The sequence below is a fragment of the Eucalyptus grandis genome, chromosome 7 (assembly GCF_016545825.1).
Source record: "Eucalyptus grandis isolate ANBG69807.140 chromosome 7, ASM1654582v1, whole genome shotgun sequence".
Taxonomy (NCBI): domain Eukaryota; kingdom Viridiplantae; phylum Streptophyta; class Magnoliopsida; order Myrtales; family Myrtaceae; genus Eucalyptus; species Eucalyptus grandis.
In genome coordinates, this window is record NC_052618.1 from 24,450,630 (window position 1) to 24,473,621 (window position 22,992).

General features: G+C 39.4%; 1 protein-coding gene across 1 annotated transcript; it reads right to left on the reverse strand.

The window, feature by feature from the left end:
• Positions 1-1,829: 1,829 nt before the first annotated feature.
• Positions 1,830-6,416, reverse strand: LOC120295994 (disease resistance protein RUN1-like). Its single transcript, XM_039317639.1, has 3 exons — positions 6,083-6,416; positions 2,530-3,362; positions 1,830-2,081 (listed from the first exon to the last, which is right to left on the reverse strand). Exons 1-3 carry the CDS (start codon positions 6,414-6,416, stop codon positions 1,830-1,832), a joined length of 1,419 nt encoding a protein of 472 aa, XP_039173573.1.
• Between the last annotated feature and the right edge of the window lie 16,576 nt (positions 6,417-22,992).

A 22,992-nucleotide genomic window follows, 5' to 3' on the forward strand; every position in this document is an offset into this window, starting at 1 on the left:
ATATTCATAAAGGCTTCTCACCTCCTGGTAATGGGAATATCGAGGACGCGCCTCGCATATTCGTGAAGGCTTCTCACCTCCTTGTAACATAAACTTGAATATAGCACAAGGCTTACTTGGATAGTTGCGGGCATTGAAAAGGGTTGGAACACCTAGGTAGTCAACGGGTGTACAGAGTAGTGGAATACTTGGATAAACACAAGTATATATTGATACGATCTGGGACCGCTTAAGCAGGTCCAAGCACCATGATGATAAGAGAGCATACCTAAGTAACCACAAGCACACAAAGATGTGGAATACTTGAATAGCTACTAGTACTCAATGATATCATTTGGGGACAACTCGGGCAAGTCGAGTATTATGGAATGGGAGTACCTGGGCGGTGGCAGGTACTGGGCAACCGTAGGTGTCTATACTCAAAGGGCAACTCGAACAAGTTAAGTGTCAAGTAGACAAAGTATCCGAGCGATGGTCGATACTCAAAGATGATGGGATACCTGAATAATTACAAGCATCCAAACTCTGGAGACAACTCGAATAGGTCAAGTGTCAATAAAGGGGAGTACCCGAACAGTGGTGGGTACTCAAAGACATACGAAGCCGAATAAGGAGCTTAGCAAAGTTAGAAAAGCAAATGGAGGAGTCCGGTATTTTACGGGGTTTCAAGGTAGAAGTTACATCTTTTGTTTTCAATCTTTTGATCAATTCAATTATGTGAGGCTACCAATGTTCTTTGATTTTGTTCGGGTGCATTCATAACCTTGAACCGAGAACGCAAAGCGACTTGTCTCGAATATGATTAACTTCGAACCCATCCCCTTTACAATTGATTTTGGAATATAATCTCAATATATCTAACAGGTTTAATGTTTTATTGCGAAAATGTTGCAACTATTGTAAAAACTTGCATTGTTTCAATTTATTTCGATGTGGATAGTTAGTTTAAATTCTGTCTTGATTAAAATTAGTTTGGATAGATTTCACTGCATGATCGTAATTATGTCCTGCAATTTTCATCTGAAATTGAAGTTAGTCATATATTCATGTTTCAATTTGTTATCATATTTCATGTCATGTTACCATGCAGTTCCATATGAATTTAAATTTTGGATTGACAAGCTAGATTTACATTCGTAATTATTGCATGGTTAGTAAATCATATGTTTAAATTAATTAGGGATTCTGCATATAGGAAATCCCACCTTATAATTTTACATTTTTATTATTCATATTTGCATTTCTGATTGTGTTCATCTCTGCATATAGAAAATCACACCTTATAATTATGTTCTCTTATCTCTTAATCAACCTATAATAGATTAGTGGCGAATCTTAAGTTCAATATTAGGAATGATTAAATAAGAAAAACCAAGTTGCAATCAGTAGGACTTGGTAGGACACATGCTACGCAAGGGGAATTGTTTGTATCCGCTTAGCAATCTGTCAAACTCTCAGAATTTCACCTCATGAGGTTCACAACAATATGTAATTTATGTCATGCTTCGACTATCTTTCAATACTGGATTTGGGCGGATTTCATGTCGGATTTCATGTCCAACAGTAATGAAATTATAAAGTTGAAAAGTATAATATGAGAGAGAGAGAGAGAGAGAGAGAGAGAGAGAGAGAGAAAGAGAGAGGTGGGGGTTGGTTGGGGAGGGGGCGGGGGGGGGAAAGAGGGGTGGAGAGGGGGAGGGGTATTATTAATAAAGTAGATGTGCAAAACTTTTTAGCGAGATAGTCCAACAAAGATCCGTTGGGGGAGAGTCTGTTTTGCTTAGAGGTTAGTCCTACATTGCCCCTCGCGCATCCGTTGATCTTGCTCTTCAGGCTCCGCGAAACCAAAACTTTGAAACTTGCTTCACCAGAGCCTCCCAACACGCCAACGTATTATTGTTGTTCCGTGCGAAACACTCCCACAACTTTTCCGATAGATGTCCGGCCGGTCCACAATGAGGAGTAAGATCAGCTACCATGAATAGCCTGAGTTTCTTCATCTTTTTGAACGAGTCTGCATTCGAGATCAAGTCTTCTACATCAACCTTGTCTAGTTTAATACCTTCAATGGCATTTGTTCCCTGTTTGAGCAAGATAATAAGTGTCATGCATTGGAAGCACTTGAAAATAAGCAGAAATCTAAACCCTTCCAGGAAATAACAAGTCTTAACTTTAAGAATAATGTATGAATTTGTTTTAAAATCGTGCTAGTCAAAAACCATTATAACGCTAGCGGTTTCTAAATGAAGATACATTCATCTCAAGATGAAATAATAAATGAGAGGGTTTTATGTTAGGTTATTCAATAATCAGTTCAATAATAAACACTGTTAGTTTAAGAAGAAAATTAGCAAAGCACGAAGTAACGAGAGTAAACCCTAATAGGAAAAAATAAAAATTGCATTTTTGTCTCACCTAATTATGCAATCTAAAGTTTTTTACACCACATGTAAATGCGAGTCCACAAGAAGAAGATACACGTGGGTGCTCAAACCAACTTTTGTTTTCGAAACATGCACAAACTCTTACCGAGTTTTGACTAACCACTCGTAGAGCATCCTCATGATGCCAAATTTGGCTTCGCTTGCTGGGGTTTTCAGGGCACTCTTGAATCACGATTCGTCTACCCATTTCTTGAAGCAAATCATGCATCCATATTTTGTTATCTTCATCAATGTATATGAGTGAATTTTGAGCTAGAATATCAATCCCACTAGTGACATAGACATTGCATTGGTCTAGGGACTTGATGATCACTTTTTTGTCATATCCATTTAGAAAACATGCAATGTCAAGAAAAATCGTTCTCTCATTGGCCTCTGAGCCATCGATAACAATCCTCAGTATGTCATGAACCTTTCCATGAGGGATTTCTTTCAATCGATCAAAAGCTCTTTGCCATTCTGTGATGCTTTTGCCTCTAAAGAAAGAACCCATCACAGTTAGCACCAAAGGAAGGCCTTTAGAAAAACTCACGAAGCAATTTGAGAGCATCCTATAGTCAATTTTTGGATACATTTCTAGGAATGCATTCCAACTAAAAAGCTCAAGAGCTTGATCATCATTCAGCACTCTTACCTCATAGATATCTCTACATAGACCAATTAAAGTTTCTTCATGTCGAGGGATCAAAATGACTCTACTCCCCAAGGCAAAGTTCATTGACTCAATCAGGTGGCTCAGTGACTCTGACAACCCTTCAACATCATCAAATACCAATAGAAGCCTCTTGTTGGGAAGTTTGCTCCTCATCAAGTTCATTACTTCATATATATCGTTGCAAATCTCCGAATCTCCATTGCCGAGAAGGTCACCAAAAGGGTCTCCTGCATTTTGAGGAGGCCCTCTTGGCTTGATATATCCTTCACATTTGCGAGAAAGCAACTTCGATCAAATTGATTTGCAATTCGGTAGTATAGAGCTCTCGCAAGTGTAGTCCTTCCTATTCCCCTAGCGCCGGAAATCCCCACGATTCGGACCTTCTCAACTGTTAATTGGAGTAAGGAGCACAAGGCTTGTACTTGAGAATCTAACCCAACTGGATGGAAAGCAAATAGGTCTTTGTGTGAGCAGCTTAGTCTTCTTGAGATTTTCTCCACAATGAATTGGATGAAGTCAGCTTCAAGTCTGCAAATTGTTAACAACTAAAGGTGTGACTGGTTATTTATGCTCATAAAAAATGAAGATATCAATAAGATTATATTCTCGAACTGGTGTATCGTCCATCTAATCTAATTACTATCCAGTATCCAATCTGGCATAACAGAAAATAGTGGCATGTGAGAGGTTGACATGTGCTCTCCAAATAGTGGCACGTCTCCTTCTCTTTCATGTTTTGATTTCCTTTTTTTCTTTCTTGTTCTTATTTTTGGGTGAAAGAAAACCCTTTTCTGCTACTTTTCAGTTGATTGGAAATGATAAATATCTCTAGTTTGCAAATGTCACGCTTTTTTTCAAAATTTTTGCCATACACTTCGAGAAAAATTCATGTTAATTATGAGACTAAAATATTTAAAACATAAAGCATATTAATCAGACATCCCATTTTTACAAGGGTCGACAATAAAAATATGCCATTCGAAATTAAGAGCTTTAATCATGACCCACGTGGTTGATGAAAAGTTTTAGTTCAATGTTATGTTAACGTCAGTTAAAATTCGACTTAAGTGTCATGATTTTATCTGTTGAATTATTTTATATATTGAAGATCATCCTATAACTATTTGAAAGTTAGGCAAATCCAATGTTTTTCCATTAATTGTAACTCTTCATGAGGAAACTCTCCAATGACTACTTCATAATTCTAAAATATGTCAATATACGAAACACAAAATGATAACCACTTTTCGTGAGATTTAGTATAGCCACTGCGGAAAAAAAAATATATGCAATGGCTGGACATCTGAGAACCATACACCAATGCGAATTTCATCTTTATGTTTAACTAAATTCTGGATAAGTCAATATATAATATGTAACAATCAACTATACTTCCAGTTATTTTCATTAATCTATATCATGAGCCTTTTCTCCGTGCATAGGATGGATCTATTAGGCTTGTACTCTAGTATTATAATCAGCAGAATGATCTGAAAATGGGAGCAGCAGAATTTCTTCTTTTTGTGCGTTTTGAACAAGTAGTGATGGACGAAGCACTGGCAATTGACTTAATTATGAAAAGTTTAATGAAACGCATTTTATTTTTTATTCATTATGTCTGGATTAGTTTTGGAAAATGAATAAAGTTTTTGATAAGTAAATCTTCACAGCGCATAATCATATTGATATACAAGAAAAAATTTGCATGCATTGCCCTTGAAAACAAAACTGTGCGAAATTTGAGGTCAATATTCCAAAGTCAGCAATTCTTGGTTATGCATGTATGTACAAAATGTTATGCATACGTAACAAACAAGAGAAAATCTTTTGGCTAATTGTTTAAGCAACAGATTAAAAATAGAGGATAGAAATAAGTCCATGAAAAACATTCTTTATGCTTACCGAAGAAGGATTTCTACTATAGAAATTTTCTAGGCCAAAAAAGGAAATAATATAGAAAGTTGAGGGGGGAGAGAGAGAGAGAGAGAGAGAGAGAGAGAATAGAGGCTGAACTTCTTTCAAACCCTAGCTAGGTACCGCGGTCCAAACAATACAATGATTGACAAGAAGTTCTTTTTCTTTACGTTTTTGCGTTTGACAGATATATCATTCCATAGTGGAGAGTTTTGGTGGTGAAGGGAAGGGTTGCATCACTGCTAGGGTTTAGCCTGCATTGGCCGTGTAAGGTGTCTGGACTTGCCCATTTTCATTTTCCTTAATATTAACGAAAAGCAAGCATGGGACTTCTGATAACTTCCAATAGAAAAAGAAGCTGATATGATTTGGATGTATCTTTTCAACAATGGGACACAATAAGTGAGGGATATGATTCATGAAGGAAATTGTCAATGGCAAAAATCCTTGTTCGCTAGAGATTTCTTTAAGCTTGAGGGAAGAAGTGAGGAGAATAAACTTGCTTGTTTAGTTATAAAATATAAAATATGAAACGAGGGTTAAAACTGGTAATAAGGGACATCCATCATTTTTTTCTCTCTTCTCCTTTACCGTTTCACAGAAGGTTATCTATCGTTTTATTCAGCTGAACACTTCTCATTTGCTGTGGGGGAAACCTGCATATGCTGAATCATATGCTTCGAGGGTAAAATATGATAAACGCTAAAAGAAAAGGTTTCTTTGTAGAAGATAACAGACCAGTGTCAAGGAGTGCCACTTTAACAATCACAAAACGTCATTTCTTTTTTCTTGCAATTCGAAAATGTATTTGAAAAGATACTGGAGTGTCAATGTTAAATCTCTTTGATAAGCCAAACAATGAAGTCGGAGTCCTGTTCTAGGAAAGGTCAATTCCCAGTAAAAAGGTTCAAACATTTCCAATTATTCCTACTGCCCCAAGACCAAACGATTGGGCTTTAAAAGCAAGTTCTGTTGTTTCTTGGACAAAATAAGCGACTTACTTTAGAAATCCTTTCAAGCAAACACTAAAAGAAAAGAGAGAGTCAGTACCTGCTTCCAAGAGACCAACCAGTGAGATTGCCGGCTTTTCGGAGAGCGTCTCTCCACCTCCGGACCTTGTCGGCATTTTCCTGCCTGAAACCCTTCTCACTTTGGCCAATCCGCTTGAATGGTCCAGATTGCTCACGCATCTCTTTGGGGTCGACATCCACAAAAATGACGAACACCAGCTGGCCTTTCTTTTCCGTGCACTCGAGGATCTTAACCAGCTCCTCCAGGCACCACGGTGATGAGGCGTAGGTCTGAGAGATGACAACAATTGCACTCCTCGACTGCTCAATTGCTTCATTGATTGCTGGTCCAATCTCTAGTCCTCTTTCCAGAGTGAGGTCGACAAAGGCCATTATCTTGTTCTGCTCGAGAGCAACACAAAGATGGCTCACGAAGTTGCGCGTGTCAGCTTGTTTATAACTGATGAAGGTATCATGAGTGCAACGAGGGATGGAGGAAGGGGTCAAGAAGAGTTGTGGTCTGGCTGTGGGGCTATGTTTCAGAGAAGAGAAGTGGAGCGGAAACAAAGAGGGCAAAGAGATGGGAGGGAATTGCAGTAGGAATTGTGATGCTCTCTTGTTAAGGAGGCTTGGATACAATGTAGGGGGAGAAAATGGAGGGAAAAGGCACTTGAGTTGGCCCAGTCGGATCATCATCTTACTAGAATTTGCCATTCAAACGCCCCCAAGAATCAAAATAAAGAAAGCTGTACCGAGTTAATTCACAATGCAACCTCCCTTCACCTTTTTATAATGGATATTTAAATTGTGAGCACCCGCGCACGCATGCATGTGCCACAATCACGAGATTCCTGTGACTAAGGGACTGTGCATGATCAAGGAAGACCTTCTATATTCACCTAGGGTTTCCAAAATGTTCACAGAGACGGGCGAGACAGTAATTGCACCGAGGTCTAGAATTCTTTTGGCATAATGGCGATAGTTGGTAGGGCAAGAGAAACACAATCTCATTCACCGGATCCAAAGATGATCAATGGTTGTAATCCGAAGACCAGTAGTATAAGAAGAGGTGCCCTCCCCCTTATTATATCCATTCAAGCCATTTCAGTAATCTAACTTCCTTTCTCTTCCAGAGCTTCTCTCTCTAAAACTTTTTCTTTCTACAATCCGAGTGAGCAATCCCTATAAAGGCTTAGGTTAGGCCTCCCAAGGATCCAAACAATCCATTCGAACCCTCACTTTGACATTTATATGGAAATAGACTATGTACAAGCAAGTGCAAGATAGTGAGATTTTCTTTTTTTCTTTTTTTCCTTTCCGAGAAAATTTATGAGAAGAATATTTTAGATATCCAGATAGTCAGAAGCATCATAAATGTATCCCATCTTTTAACAATTTGCTCACCAGCTACTTCTTTGGAGCCCCATTTTTCACTTTTTGGCGAGACCCAGTGGCACATTTGTTTCATGGTGACACACCCTTCAAGTTGGACGGAGATAATGAATGGACTTAATTGTATTGACTTGATAAATATAGGACTCGATTGCACTTTAGAATTCAAATACACTTTTGTCATAAATTTTAGGACTTGATTATATTTTAAAAATTTTTAAGACTCAATTACATTTTCTTAATAAGTTTTGAGAATTTAAGTACAATTTTCCATTCAGAAAGAAAGAGAGCTCGGGAATTAACTGAAACCCTATTTGTTGTCTTGACTCTATGTGTCAACTAAAAGTCAAGAGTCTACAACTGCTAGTCTAAATTATAAAAGGTACATAGATATGCGCAAAAATGGAGATGAGAAAAAGTCTTTCCATTTAGTCCCATCCCTGTCAGGAATCTATCAAATCTCATCATTGGCATGATCGAGGAAGACCTTCTATATTTTGCCTAGGGTTTCCGGAATGTTCCTAGAGACAGGCAAGACGGTAATTGTGCTGAAGTCTAGATTTCTCTCGGCATAAATGGCGATAGTTGGTAGGTCAAGAGATACAAAGACGATAAATAATTGCAATCCAAAGGCTACTAGTATAAGAAGATGTACCATCTCTCTCATTATATCCATCCAAGTCATTTCAGTAATCTAAGTTCATTTTTTTTCCAGAGCTTCTCTCTCTAAAACTTTATCTTCTACAATCCGAGTAACTGATCCCTAGAAAGGCTTAGCTTAGGCCTCCCAACGATCAAAATGAACCAATAAATTCTAAGTCGCCACACTGTTTCGTTCCCAAACGATTGGCCCGTGACACATGCAAGTGTCATATCATTTTTCTTTGTCCATTTGGTCACTAATTTCTTTAACCCCTCACTTTAACGTCTGTATGGAAATAGACTATATAAAAGCAAGTGTGAGATAGTGAGAACTTTTTCTCTCTTTTTTCTTTTCGAGAAAATTTACGAGAAGAATATTTTAGATATCTAGACAGTCATAAGCATCATAAATGTATCCCATCTTTTAACAATTTGCTCACCAGCAACTTCTTTGGAGCCCCATTTTTCACTTCTTGCTGAGGCCCAATGGCACATTTGTTTCATGGTGACACACCCTGCAAATTGGACAGAGATAATAAATCGACTTAATTATATCAACTTGATAAGTATATGACTCTATTGTGCTTTAGAATTCAAATACACTTTTTGTTATAAATTTTAGGATTTGATTATATTTTTAAAAAATTTAAGACCCAATTATATTTTCTTGATAAGTTTTGAGAATTTAAGTACAATTTTTCATTCAGAAAGGAAGAGAGCTCGGGAATTTACCAAACCCTATTTGCTGTCTTGACTCTTTGTGCGTCAACTAAAAGTCAAGAGTCTAAACTGCTAGTCTAATTTCTAAAAGGTACGCAGATATGTGCAAAAATTGGAGATGTGTAAAGGTTCTTTCCATTCAGTCCCATCTTTGTCAGGAATCCATCAAATTCCCATTTAATTAAATCCATTGACATGATATAATGTATATATGCAGATCTGCACAAAAATGGAGATAACACAAGGTTCTTTCAATTTAGTCCCATCCTTGTCTGGAATCTATCAAAGCCCCCACTTTATTAACTCCACTAACATGACATAGGAATGTACGTATGCGAATCTTCCCAAAAGGAGATGAGAAAAGGTTTTTATCAAAGCGCCGCTTTATTGACTCCCCTGACATGATATAGAAAAGTCAGTCTAGGGGTGAGCATGGTCTGAGTTGATCCGGGCCACCCCTAACCCTAGAACTAACTCGTACAATGTCGGTCCTCAATTTTTAGGATCGAGGACCGACCTTATTGAGCCTGGGACCAAGGATCGGACCGACCCAATGGGTTCAGTCCGGTTCCAAGGTCAACTCGGGATCGATCGATAATTTTTTTCGTTTTGTTTTTTATATTCCCTAAAAAGCAAACCTACAAATTCAAATTACATATCCATCGACAATGCAACATTGTGCAACTAAACTATAAATACCAATACATATTAAGCAAATATAAAATGACACAATAATGAAAATTTCGTACCTGCTAACCGCTCATCGAGATATGGGACAAGATGGAAAGTTCTTGTAATCATCTATCTTTAATATTCATAACACCATATGCAAAATTGAAGAACAAAGAAGACAGAATGGAAGAGAACACACTTTGGGGAAGGAAGCCGTGAGAAGATTTACGGCATAAACCTCGCCGTTTTGGACGTCGCAAGTCCGTGGCTGTGAGGACTCCTTGGTCCTCACGGTAAAGAACATACTAGACTGTGGAGGAGGACGCCGTGAAGACCTTGACGGCGTAAACTTCAATCCTTTTGGATGCCGTATGTCCATGAGTGTGAGCCTGAGGAGTCAACGGCTTTAACATCATTTTACTTAGGTTTTTTTTTAACAGACATTTTACTTAGGTTTGAATATATAAAAGAATTATAAATAATATAATATAATATACAAGGTTGGTCTAGGTTGGACCAACCCAAAAATTTTAGGACCGAGGACCAACCCGCACAGTGTTGGTTCTGGAATTTCAGGACCAAGGACCGACTCAGTCTCCTTGGGAACCGGACCAAGACCGGCAGGGTTGGGCGGTCCAGGGGTCGGTCCAGAGTCGACCCTAGACCGCTGCTCACCCCTATGTCAGTCTTGAATAAGATTTTAAATTGTTTGGTTTGAATTTTGGGACATATGCGAATCTGTACAAAATTGAAGATGAGAAATGGTTCTTTCATTCTAGTCCCATCCTTGTCTGGAATCTATCAAAGCCCCCACTTTATTAACTCCACTAACATGACATAGGAATGTAGGTATGCGAATCTTCCCAAAAGGAGATGAGAAAAAGGTTTTTATCAAAGCACCACTTTATTGACTCCCCTGACATGATATAGAAATGTCAGTCTTGAATAAGACTTTAAATTGTTTGGTTTGAATTTTGGGACATATGCGAATCTGTACAAAATTGAAGATGAGAAATGGTTCTTTCATTCTAGTCCCACTCTTGTCTGGAATCTATCAAAGCACCACTTTATTTATCAACTCCATTGACACGGTATAGGAATGTAGGAATGTTTCATTCCCTGAATCGCTAGAAATCTCTGTTCAATCAGCAGTTGGCTATAGGAGGAAAATTTCATTGCCACCAGAGTCCACACAGACCGTATCAATTATAGCATGCAATTTTCACGTTGCACTTGAGCTCCGCAAGATTCGATAATTTAATTGCAGTCAGTCCATGAGCCCCGGTCCAGGAAAGTCTCTCGCCTTCTTTTTAAGTCAATGACTAACTTAAGACATATTTAAAAGCAAGTTAGGTGATTGCCAAGTGTACCATTATAAACGATTTGCTGAAAAAAGGGGACCTAAAATAAGGCGCCTGGGATCGGTCATCAATGACCGACGAATTTTTCTTTAATCATCTTCCCTCTAATTAATTAATTTTCCTTTTAAGCAGAAATTATAATTGGCGCCGGAAGAATTTTAGCAGCACGTTGACTTCAACTCCGGGTTTCCAAACTGCCATGTCCCGTAATTTTGCCGACATGTCTAAATGCAAGATCGTAAATTGAGATTATTTTTCCGGAAAGATCTTAGGGTGGGGAAATAAGGACATGAAATTAAAATGGGAGATTAAAGAAATAGGGACAGACATAAAATTAAATTGTTTCTATCTTACCTCTAATTGTAAGATACACGTCAGGAAAAGTGTCAAAAAGGTCCTAAACATATTGTATTGATGCAAATTTAGTCATAAACCTTTCATTGGTGTAAATTTAGTTCCAAACCTTTTGATTTGATGCAAATTCAGTCATAAATCTTTTGATCTAGTGTCAGTTTAGTCTTTTTAGCTAATTTTGGCATGATTATGTTGACGTGGATGCCAGTCAGCTTACATGGCATGGTTAACGCTGACGTGAACAATTTTTAATAATTTTTTTTAAATTTTTTTTTATTTTTGATTTTTCATATATTTTTAATTTCCTTTGTTCCTTTATTCCTCATTCTTTTTATGTGGATGCATGCCACTTAAGCCTATTGGCATCCACGTTAGTAAAATCCAACCAAAATTAGCTTGAATGAACCAAATCAAAAATTTATGACTAAATTGGCACTATTAAAAGATTTAGAGTTAAATTGTCACCAATACAGTAGGTTTAGGACTTTTTTGACACTTTCCTTGATAAAACGTCTGTCATGATGGTTAGGACTTTGATCTTGGGCTATTAGTGGGCGGTTTACACAAACACAGAGAGTGAGTTGAAACCATTGTCAATTGTTCCAAAAGTCTAAGCTGCTAGATAAAACATTATTTGATTCTTAAATACTTTAACACTTCTCCTCAAATGTAGGTTAATTGTTCAAAAAACTTAAACTATTAAATTAATGCGTGATTTAATATTAAAATCCACCAGGTTAAATTTTTAGAAGTTTCATAAAATCTCACTTACGGGTGGTGAGAGGCCACATGTATATAATGATCATGTGAATGCCATGTCAAGCAATGGCGAATAGATATGGCAAGTGAAATGTGACTAACCGGGTGGACCTATATGCAAGAGAAGCAAATAAAATCTAGCTATCAGTAGGCTCTTAGAGCGGGAGAGTGGATGTAGGCCTATCATAAGTAGAACCACTATAATTGTTATGTGCAATTATCTTTATCCCTTAGTCTCTCATTTATTTCATTTGATAGTTTATTACACACGGTAAGATCTTATCACTGCACAATTTATCTTCAAATGTTGTTCATTTGCAAATTCCACTCAATCACTTATTCACCCCACTCTAGGTGATAGTTCTAGTCCCATTTTATTTATATCCCTCTCCTTTCTCCCAAATAAAACTTTAAGTTTTATAAGCAAAGTATCTGTTAATATTTATCTTGAGGTTGTAACCGGATCTACAAGATCTGATCTGAATTCAAGCATGTGAAATTCCAAATAGGAAAGTACAGGATTTCTAGGACGCTTGGACTTTGCGGCATTTCCAAGTCCAAATTGGACTCCACTTCATGTGCAAGATATCTTGGTAAAGTCGATCTCAATGTGGGTTCATGGCATACTTATAATTCAAGAGGTAAGTTTTGCTTTTGATCGTTTGGTAACCACACAAAAGTAGTTTACAAGCCGTTCAATCGTAACTCTACCATTCCTCGATAAATTAGTCAATTCATTATGGCTGGCTCTCCCAGTGAAGAAAGTATCAACATCCACACCAAATCATGTAAACCTCCCGCATCCTCTATCATTCCTTGTTGATTTTTTCACAATTTCATTCTCTCATATTAGATTCGAATTACAAACATCCATGAACTCCAGCCTTATTTCACCGCGACATATGTAAAGATACTTCTGGATATGCTTGTACCAGATGCTCCCACGAATTTTTGCTCTATAACCCAAACCACATAAATGAATGAACAAACTGCACGTTTGACTGGTGGATGTCGGGTGATGCTGGTAGCAAAACATACGCGTCATGCGACAGTCGTATGTTAAAACATAAGGATGGGGACTGGATGTCGGGTGATGCTGGTGGCAAAACATCCGCGTCATGCGACAGTCGTATGTTAAAACATAAGAGGATTGGGACCGGACTCTGACGAGGAGAAAGAAAACAAGGGAAGACAGTGGTCCAAATTTTGGTCCACCAGAAAGCACACCTTCGTTAAATCCGATCGTGTGAATCGTCTCATTAATTAATTTTTCTTGTAAGCAGAAATTATGATTGGCGCCGGAAGAATTTTAGCAGAACGTTGACATCACCTCCGGGTTTCCAAATTGCCATGTCCCGTAATTTTTTTCGAAATGTAGAAATGGCAAGATTGGAAATTGAGATTATTTTTCAAAGACATTTAGGGTGGGGAAATAAAGACATAAAATTAAACCGGGGATTAAAGAAATAGGGGCAGACATAAAATTAATTTTTTTTTTTATCTTACTTCAAATTGTAAGATAAACGTCAATCATGATGGTTATGACTTGGATCCTGGGCTGTTCGTGGGCAATTTACACAATCACGGAGAGAGCAAGTCCAAATCACTGTTAATTACTCTAAAATTATAAGCAGCTAAATAAAAACATTATTTGATACTTAAATACTTTAACACTTTTCCTCAAGCGTAGGTTAATTGTTCAAAAAACTCAAATTGTTAAATTAATACATGATTTAATATTAAAATCTAGGGTTAATACCCTAAAAACCCCAAACTGGTACACATGTGATAAATTTACCCTAAATTATTTTTTTGACCATCAAAAACCCCAAACTGGTATACCTTTGACAAATTTACCATAAGCGATACACTTTGTGACAAATTTACCCTCTATTAATTTTTGTTAAATTTTATTGTCAAATTATTAAGTTAAATGACACGTGACAATCGACCAAGTATATCAATTTGGGATTTACAATCCGTTTGTCACGGTTTATAATTTTTGTGATTTTTGTGATATTAATCCAATTTAGCGAATGGCATATTTGTCATAAATTTATTAGTTTTGAGTTTTTTGCAGTCGAATAAATTAGTTTGAGGTAAATTTGTCATAAATGTACCAGGTTTATGATTTTTATGGTCAGTTGGGGTAAATTTGTCATAGGTGTACCAGTTTGAGGTTTTTCATGGTAAAAAAAAATAATTTAAGGTAAATTTGTTACAAATATACCAGTAAAATCTATTATGTTAGTTTTTTAGAAGTTTCACAAAATCTCATTTGCAGGTGGCGGGAAACCATATGTATATAATGAGCATGTGATCCCTTGTGGAGTGATGACAGAATCGGAATGGCAAGTAAAATTTGAATAACGGGGTGGACGTACACACGAGAGGGGCAAACAAAATCCAGCTTTACTTCCATGATGAAAATAATGGGAAAAAGAAAAGTAATAGAATATTATAATAGTAATTACAATCAATTACAATTAATTAAGGACGTGCACAATTTAATTCGAAGGGATATGGGAATCTAAAGGGGATATACAGTAAGTTCTTCTTCTCTCGTCTTGTCGAGCTTTCTCTCGTCTTGTCGAGCTTTCTTTGCATTTCTTCTTCGTCCTCTTCCTTTCCCCTCAGTTTTCTTCGCACGATTTTCTGGTTATGCGAATGGCAACCCTTCCCACTTTTGTCTTCCTTCCCTCTTCCACAGAACTGGATCAGTAACCCCTCCTCGCTTTACTTTTGCCCACTTTTCTCTCATTCCAGTCTTTTCTTCCCTCCCTTAACCTTCCTCCTTTTTCTCCATCTGCATGTCGATGATTCTGATGACTTCGACATTCTTCTGTTAAGCTGTCCATTTCTTTCGTCCATGGCTACTGACGATGATCCTGATGCATCACGGATTGCAGCAATTTGTCAAAAACTGGGCCGCTTATCTACAGAAAAAGAAATCGAAGAATTGCGAGTTGAACCCTCACCTGCTGCACTAGAGGAATGCAAGCTACTGTTGGTTGGTAAAGTTCACTCAAACCCTTCCTTTAATTTCCAAGCTTTTCAGTCAGTCTTGAAGCGTGCCTGGCGTTTGGACCAAGCTGAAATCATTCGAGAGAAACCGGAATTTATTTAGCCAAATTTAAAACCCGGTGACAAACGGCGGATTCTTGATACCGGACCTTGGCAATTTTCGGGACATCTCATCAACTTCAAACCATGGCTAGCCACTACCCCTCTACACTGCTACGACTTTACTACCTGTGCATTCTGGGTCCAGGTTATTGGGTTACCTTTGGAATGTTGTACTGCTGAAATGATCCGCAAGGCTGTGAGCAAGGTCGGCACTGTATTGCAAGTAAAATCTGAGTTCGCTTCTGGTTCCACTCTGAAAGCCTGTCGAGCTCGTGTTGAGTTAGATTTATCTGCCCCATTACAAGTAGGTCGACTAATCAAACTCACTAATCGAACCCTGTGGCTGGATTTTCGGTACGAAAGATTACCTCATTATTGCTATTCTTGCGGACGACTAGGACACTATACTGATTCTTGTCCATCTACCCCTTTTGAGGAGAAAATGACCACGGAACCTGACTCTACCCCTTACGGTACCTGGTTAAAAGCCGAAGTTCAGAAGTATAGTCCTTATTGGCAGTGTTATTATGGCCAACCAAAGTTGGATGAGGACAGAGAAGAAACTATACCCGAAACTCCTCCATCTGAGATCCGCACTCTTCCTCTTCTTCTACCACCAATCCCTGTATCAACATCTCAGTCACAAGTTATTGCTCCCATCTCTACACAGCCACTAACTGCTACATCTACCATACCTATATCCGAACCACATACCTTAACAACAGCTTTAATCCCAGCTACAGCAAAGATGAAAGGAGTGCAATTGCCAACTTCACCCAACCAGGTAAGAAAAAGCCTCAGTACTCGACCAGTAAGTAAGATAAGTCCCGCGAAGAAACCAAAGCGCTATAATCCCTATGACTTACCAGGAGGATATCCAGGGGCTTATGATGATTCCCTATTGTTGGATGCGCCAATTATGGAGGCGTCAGAAGTAACTCTTCGGGCGACGGTGGCTGGCCCTAAACAGTCACCAAACCAAAGATGAAGATCATAGGATGGAACTGTCAGGGTTTGGGCAATTCCCTGACAGTCCTATCTTTAAAAGCCCTCTTGGCTAAAGAAAAGCCTGACCTGTGTTTTTTGATGGAGACGAAGAATGTCGATGCTCTTCTCCTCCGGTTGAAACGATCCTCTGGTTTTTTGCATCACAGACTAGTCACCCCTGTTGGTTCCTCTGGTGGCTTAGCTCTTTTTTGGCATGCGGGGTTCTCTCGTCGACTTCTCCTCCTCTCCGCATCTCTTGGACTTTACCCGCCTTGACATCTCGAGTCCGGATCCATGCGGATCTCTTGCATTCATGCTCCTGCAGTTTACCATGATCGTCAGATTTTTTGGCAAACTATGCGTCATATTAGTAATCTTAATGCCTTACCTTGGTTATGCTTCGGCGACTTTAATGAGATTTTGCACCGATGGGAAAAAGTAGGCTCTCGACCAGCGGACTCTTATCGGCTATCTTCTTTCAGAGAAGTTCTCAATGATTGCAGTTTGATGGATCTTCCCTCCCATGGCTGTGCCTATACATGGTCCAATAACAGAGAGGCTGAAGCTTTGGTGAAGGAGCGTTTGGATCGTGCTGTTTGCACTGCTGAATGGCGTATCTCCTACCCCAGAGCTCAAGTGATAGCTCTACCTGCAGTTGGTTCCGATCATAGTCCACTAGTTATTCATACAAATCCCCCCTTGGCTCGTCAAAAGAGATGCTTTACCTTTGAAGCTTTCTGGAACCAAGAACCTGGCTGTCAATCCGTGATAGAGTCTTCCTGGAACTCAGCCTCGCGACGGGACTCCCCTCTCTCGGTCAAGCTTCGAGCAGTAGCCATTGCTTTATCAAATTGGAGTCGCCAGGTTTTCTCGCATAACAGACAGAAGGCACTGGAATCAGAACACAAGCTGACCAATTTATCCAACCAGTTTCCTACTTCTCTAAACATATCACAGCAACAGAGAATTAAAGCAGAACTTCACCAAGCATGGCAGAGGGAAGAGCAATATTGGGCAATGCGCTCTAGAATCAACTGGCTTCAGTGGGGCGACCGAAACACTAAATTTTTCCATGCAACCACTCTCCAAAGACGTCAACGTAATCAGATCACTCTCTTACGAGATGAAAATCAGCAATGGGTTAGGGATCCGGACCAAATAAAACAAATGATTTCTACCTACTACTATCGGCTTTACTCTACTTCAGGGCCTAGACATTATGAGCAGATATTAGAGCAGTGTCCTCAGCTAGTGAATGCAGATATGAACGCAGACCTCCTTGCTCAACCCACTCTTGAAGAAGTTCGCGCTGCCACTTTCCAACTCGGTGCGTCAAAGGCACCAGGAACCGACGGTTTGAATGGCTTGTTTTATAGAGCGCATTGGGAGATCATTAAAGTGGATGTTCACGAGCTGTACAGCAATTTTTTCAGCATGGAATATTACCCCCTCTCTCAACAACCTTTGCTATTACTCTAATTCCCAAATCCCCTAACCCAGAAAGCTTGGACCAGTATCGCCCAATCAGCTTATGCAACTTTGGCTATAAAATTTTTGCTAAAGTGCTTGCTAACCGATTGAAACCCTTATTGCCTAATCTGACATCAAGAGCGGAGCGCCTTTGTTCTTTGGTAGACAAATTCAGGACAATGTCCTAGTTGTACGGGGAGATCATTCACCAACTCGTAACAAGGAAACGGAAAAGGCATTTTCAGGCTATTCTCAAGGTCGATATGCGAGAAAGCCTATGGCGTGTAGAGTGGGACTTTCTACGCGACTACTTACTCCGCTTGGGATTTCACTCTCATTGGGTCCATCTAATCATGCGGTGCGTCTCAACGCCATCTTTCTCTATTAAAATGAATGGCCAATTGTTACCATCTTTCCACCCTACTCGTGGCCTAAGGCAGGGAGATCCATTATCCCCCTACCTGTTTATCATCATTGCAAATCTATTATCCCTTCAACTGAGAAACGCTCTGCATATGGGCTCTATCAAAGGTATCCAGCTGAACCCTAGATGTCCTACTCTATCGCATCTATTTTTCGCCGACGATGCAGTATTCTTTCTGAATGGTACCTTATTGGAGTGTCAGAATCTGTCTAACATTCTAAATCAATATTGCTTAGCATCAGGACAAAAAATTAATCGTAACAAATCAGGAATTTTCTTTAGTTCCTCTTGTCCTATTGCACTTCAGGAAAATTTAGCTGCTGAATTACGGGTACCAGTTTTAAATCGTTGTGGGAAGTATCTTGGGATACCTACTGAATGGGGAAGATCAAAAAAAGATATGTTTTCATGGCTGCTGACTAGAGTTCAATCGAAACTAGAAGGTTGGAAGGAGAAAATGATCTCTAAGGGAGGGAAAGAAGTTCTATTAAAGGCAGTTATCCAATCTATCCCTCAGTATGCAATGTCTGTATTTAAAATCCCTATCTCTTTATGCAAGTCTATTGAAAAAAGAATGGCCAAATTCTGGTGGAACAACGATACAAGCAGATCTGGTGTACATTGGCAGAGCTGGGGAAACCTACAGAACCGAAAGAATCAGGGAGGATTGGGTTTTAGGAATTTAGTCACTTTTAATCATGCCATGCTCGGTAAGCAAGCCTGGCGCCTTCTAACTCAGCCATTATCTTTGTGGAGCAAGCTTTTCAAGGGCCTTTATTTCCCTTCTTCTACATTTTTACAAGCTAACAAAGGCTCTCGCCCGTCCTGGGGCTGGCAGAGCTTACTTTGTGGAAGAAATTCAATTGAAACACATGTCAGTTGGTCAGTAGGAAATGGAAAGAGCATCAACATAAGACAAGACAGATGGCTTCCCATGGGTATTCTATCTGGACCTAAAGCTCCCGAAGAACCTACACTAGTAGCTGATCTTATTGACCCTGCTACCAGTTCATGGAGAGTTGAATTATTATCCAGGTTTTTCGAAATCCCAATCATTCAACAGATCACAAGCATACAACTCAGACCAACTTACACCACAGATGCACTTATCTGGACAGCTACCAAACATGGCACATTTACAGTCAAGTCTGCATATCAAGCAATTATGCAATCTCAATCACACACCTCAGCCCCAACCGCATCATCCTCATATCAAATTCCTACCTGGTTATGGAGTTCTATCGGAAAATGCCCGCTCGCTCCTAAAATCCGCGCCTTCCTTTGGTCTATCATCGCAACAACGCCTTGGCTACGAGAGCGAATCTGCACAGAAGACACATATTAGACAACCCTTGCTGTTCTTTGTGTGAAAACAGGTCCCCAGAATCTTTAGAGCACTTATTCTTACTTTGCTCATGGACTCAGGAAGTTTGGACACATCCCTGCATTCGTGTCTCGATTGATCCCACCCACATCCATCGTCTGGATTCATGGATCTCCTCTATGATCGAGACAGAGCCTCGATTACCTCGGCTGGCCTTACTCTCTCATCTCCTGTGGCAGATCTGGAAGGCTCGGAATGCCTTCGTCTTCCGCGGATCAACTCCTAATCCAGATCAGGTAGTAGACCAAGCACTGACTGGCGTCCAAGCGGATCGGGTATCTTCCCCACTAACCCGCATCGTAAACAGCTGTCACCAATAGATCCCACCTATGGCGTCCTCCAGATCCCGGGATTTTGAAAGTTAACGTCGATGGCTCTTATCATCAAGGTAGCAACACCGGAACAATTGCTTGTATTTGTAGAGACCATCAAGGCCGACTTACCGATGGGTTTTCGGTAGGAGTTGCGGCAGCCTCTGCTCTTCGGGTTGAGATCCAAGCTTTATCTCTATCGCTTCGCCATCTTACGCATCAAGGCCTTCGACGGCAAGGATCGAGGTCGAATCGACAATCTCTCCATGGTCGAAACCTTGATTTCTCATTCCAAGCCGCCATGGCAGGATCGCCCCCTTTTCGCCGAAGCTGCTTTCCTCGTAACCCTATTTCCCAATCTTACTCTAGGGTTCTGCCGCAGACAAGCGAACTCTGTCGCTGACTGGGCTTGTAAGGCCCATATTCTTAATTCTCTCTCTTGTAATTGGGCCCATCATCCCCCCCCTGCCCTCTTGAACTTGCTTTGCGCGGACGCTCTTGCCGCGGGTTGTACGTGCTATCCATCTTAATGCAATGAGGGTTTATGTTCAAAAAAAAAAAAAAAAGGGGATATACAGTATTTGTAAATATATTCTTAAGTCTGAACATGCGCCAAGCTGGGGACATCCGTCATCTCTTCCACGTTGCCAGTGACGCTCAAAAGAGAGAGAGAGAGAGAGAGATCCTGAAACCACACGTGTCGTCGGGTGTATGGTGGTCGGTTGGGCAAAGGCGGGCTCTACGTGGCGACTTCGTGAGGTTTGGGTTGAATGTGATCACGCGGGTGGGGCCCTCCTTCGTCCTTCTGCTGTCGGATTGGTGTGCTGCCGTCGAAGATAACGATGAAAGACCCTTTACCTATTCATCCACATCGGGGCCCCTGCCGATTTGTGGTCCCTCCACGTGACTTTTTAACTTTCCCTTTCTTTTTTCTTTCCTAAATCTTGCGACTCCCATAATTTGTACATTCTTTGATATTTTTCAAAATACATAACGGTTTATATGTAAAATTACGAGATATATTTATGGGAAGTCTTAAAACTTGTTATGAAATGTAATTGAATTTTAAATTTATATAAAATATAATCAAATCTTAAAATTTATTAAATTAGAACCTGTTTCAGGTTTAAGAAATTGGGCTTTTATCGAATACACTGTTTGCAGTTCCTATTATGCATATAGGATCTGTCTATATATATTATATAGATATTTCTATCTATAGATTTTATTTATAAAAATCTATGTAGTAGACTCTAAATGGCTAGTGTGGTTCATTTAGTAACGAAAAATTTGACCTACCTAGATAGTATAGTATAGGGTCAAAATTAGATTTGATAAATATCAATGCAATGAATTGTTTCAATGCTAACCCTAATTAATTAATAAATTGACTCCCATTAAAACGAAATTCATTTGATTGAGATTATCTACCAATTCGACATAGACTCAAAATATTTTATTGAATCATATGATGAAGAAATTGAATTTGTTCCCTAAATCAAATAAATTCTTAAAGAAAAAATTTCGATAACTTCTTGATCTTGATCCACACTTGGGTATGTGCCTCCATCCCTGCGGCTCGTGCTTGTCATGTGCATGGCTTCTACAAAGACATCATCGGTGAGCAGAATTGTTATTTGGTGGGTTATTATACTCTTTGTTGATTCATGCGAGAGATAAGAAATGGGTCAAATTTGAAGCAAAAGAAGGATTGCCCTCAGATGATAATCAAATTGGTCATTTTGTTGAGTCGAAATCACCACAAGACGACACAGATGATGCAACAGTTACCCTGCTTTCGGAATCAGCATCGTCCAAGACACGGCAGGAAATTTCTTCGGTTGTGGTGGAAGAAGTCCTCAAGTTAAGAGTAGGAGGTAATTCTCCATTTTTTTTTCCTTCTGTCCACATAGTCATATCATTAAATTAGGAAAAGAAATCAAAAAGGAAATAGTGGTGACTGATCCGAAAGGCCCCGATATTATTCTCGAGGCATGCTGCTTGTGTAAATTTTAAGCCGCATGCCAGAACTCGCAAAACAAGACTGGTCATAGATGGTAATAAGAGTTCGGGAGATGTATCGGTTTCATGACGCAAATCATGAGTTATAGCAGCCTCTCATTATGTCGTGTCTTGAGACTGAACCCTCAAATGGAATTCGTTTTCCATAGTTTGACGAGATTTCCCAAATGCAAAGCTTATTGAAATCTTCTCAGCATTTGCATTGAAAAGTTTCTCCCTTCTTGTACAGTCACAGACCAATCCGTGTAAAGAGGACGTTGTATGACATTTATAGCTTGGGTTGTCTGATGCAAAGCAAAGGTAATGAATCGGTTTATCAGACGCTGGTCCCTCCTTTTGGTTTTCCTCTACTCATTTTCCCAAACAAAAGCATTGAAATTTCGATTCAAGTAGCTGGCAGGAGCTTAATCTCGAAGGAGATATAAAGAAATGCTTGGAAATTAGGTTATATAACCTTGTTTTGACTAGAAGTTGGCTGAGATTGACTTTGAAATCACTGCACTGAAATGTCCTAAGTCATTTTTTTAACAATCTAGGTTTAATTTCATCGGCCACTAGGTGGTTGATTTGGTGGTAAGTTTATGTCTTGAGTGAACCACCGAATGGATCATACCACATTATCTAGTTCTAACATATATCGTATGGAGAGACTTCATGGCTGATTGCTAACGCTTTATTGAACCTACAAAAACAGGCTCACCAACCTAAAAATTTTGGGTCACAAACTATACAAATTATTTATGACTCCAGCCAAACATTCCGTAGAGGACATGAGGCCCTTCTAGTAACGCTTAGAAGGGTGTTGCTAACACTAACTGCCCTCGCCTGCCCCGTCATCTACGGAAAAGAAGATTATATTCATAATTGGTCAACTACACAATATTCAAAGGCCCAAAAACAGAATAGACACACAAAGCTATAGAGGGCCAATAATGATACATACAAGAGCAAAGGCCAGAAAGGCCCACATGAAGAGAAGGCCTTGGTCCAGTGGTAAAGAAATGGGCCCACAAATAGGCCCATAGTTTAAAGCCGAGGAAGCCCGTGCAGGGGAGAGCGCCCCCCCCCGGGCCCCCGCGGTTGGGGCCCACTCTCCTCTGGGGCTGCTGAAGCTCTGATGGGAAGCGTTGAAATTTGAAAATGTCTTTAAATATCAATTGTAAAGTAGAATATTCATTACTCAAAATAATATAGAAGTATATAGTCTTCATGACAAAGTAAATCAAAATAGAGCATACATATTGAAAAACAAAGCCAAAATCCAGAATACAAGGAGGATCGATGGAGCATTTGTAAAATTAAGCACAAGCTCGTTTCACATGAACATATTTGTTAAATAAAAAAT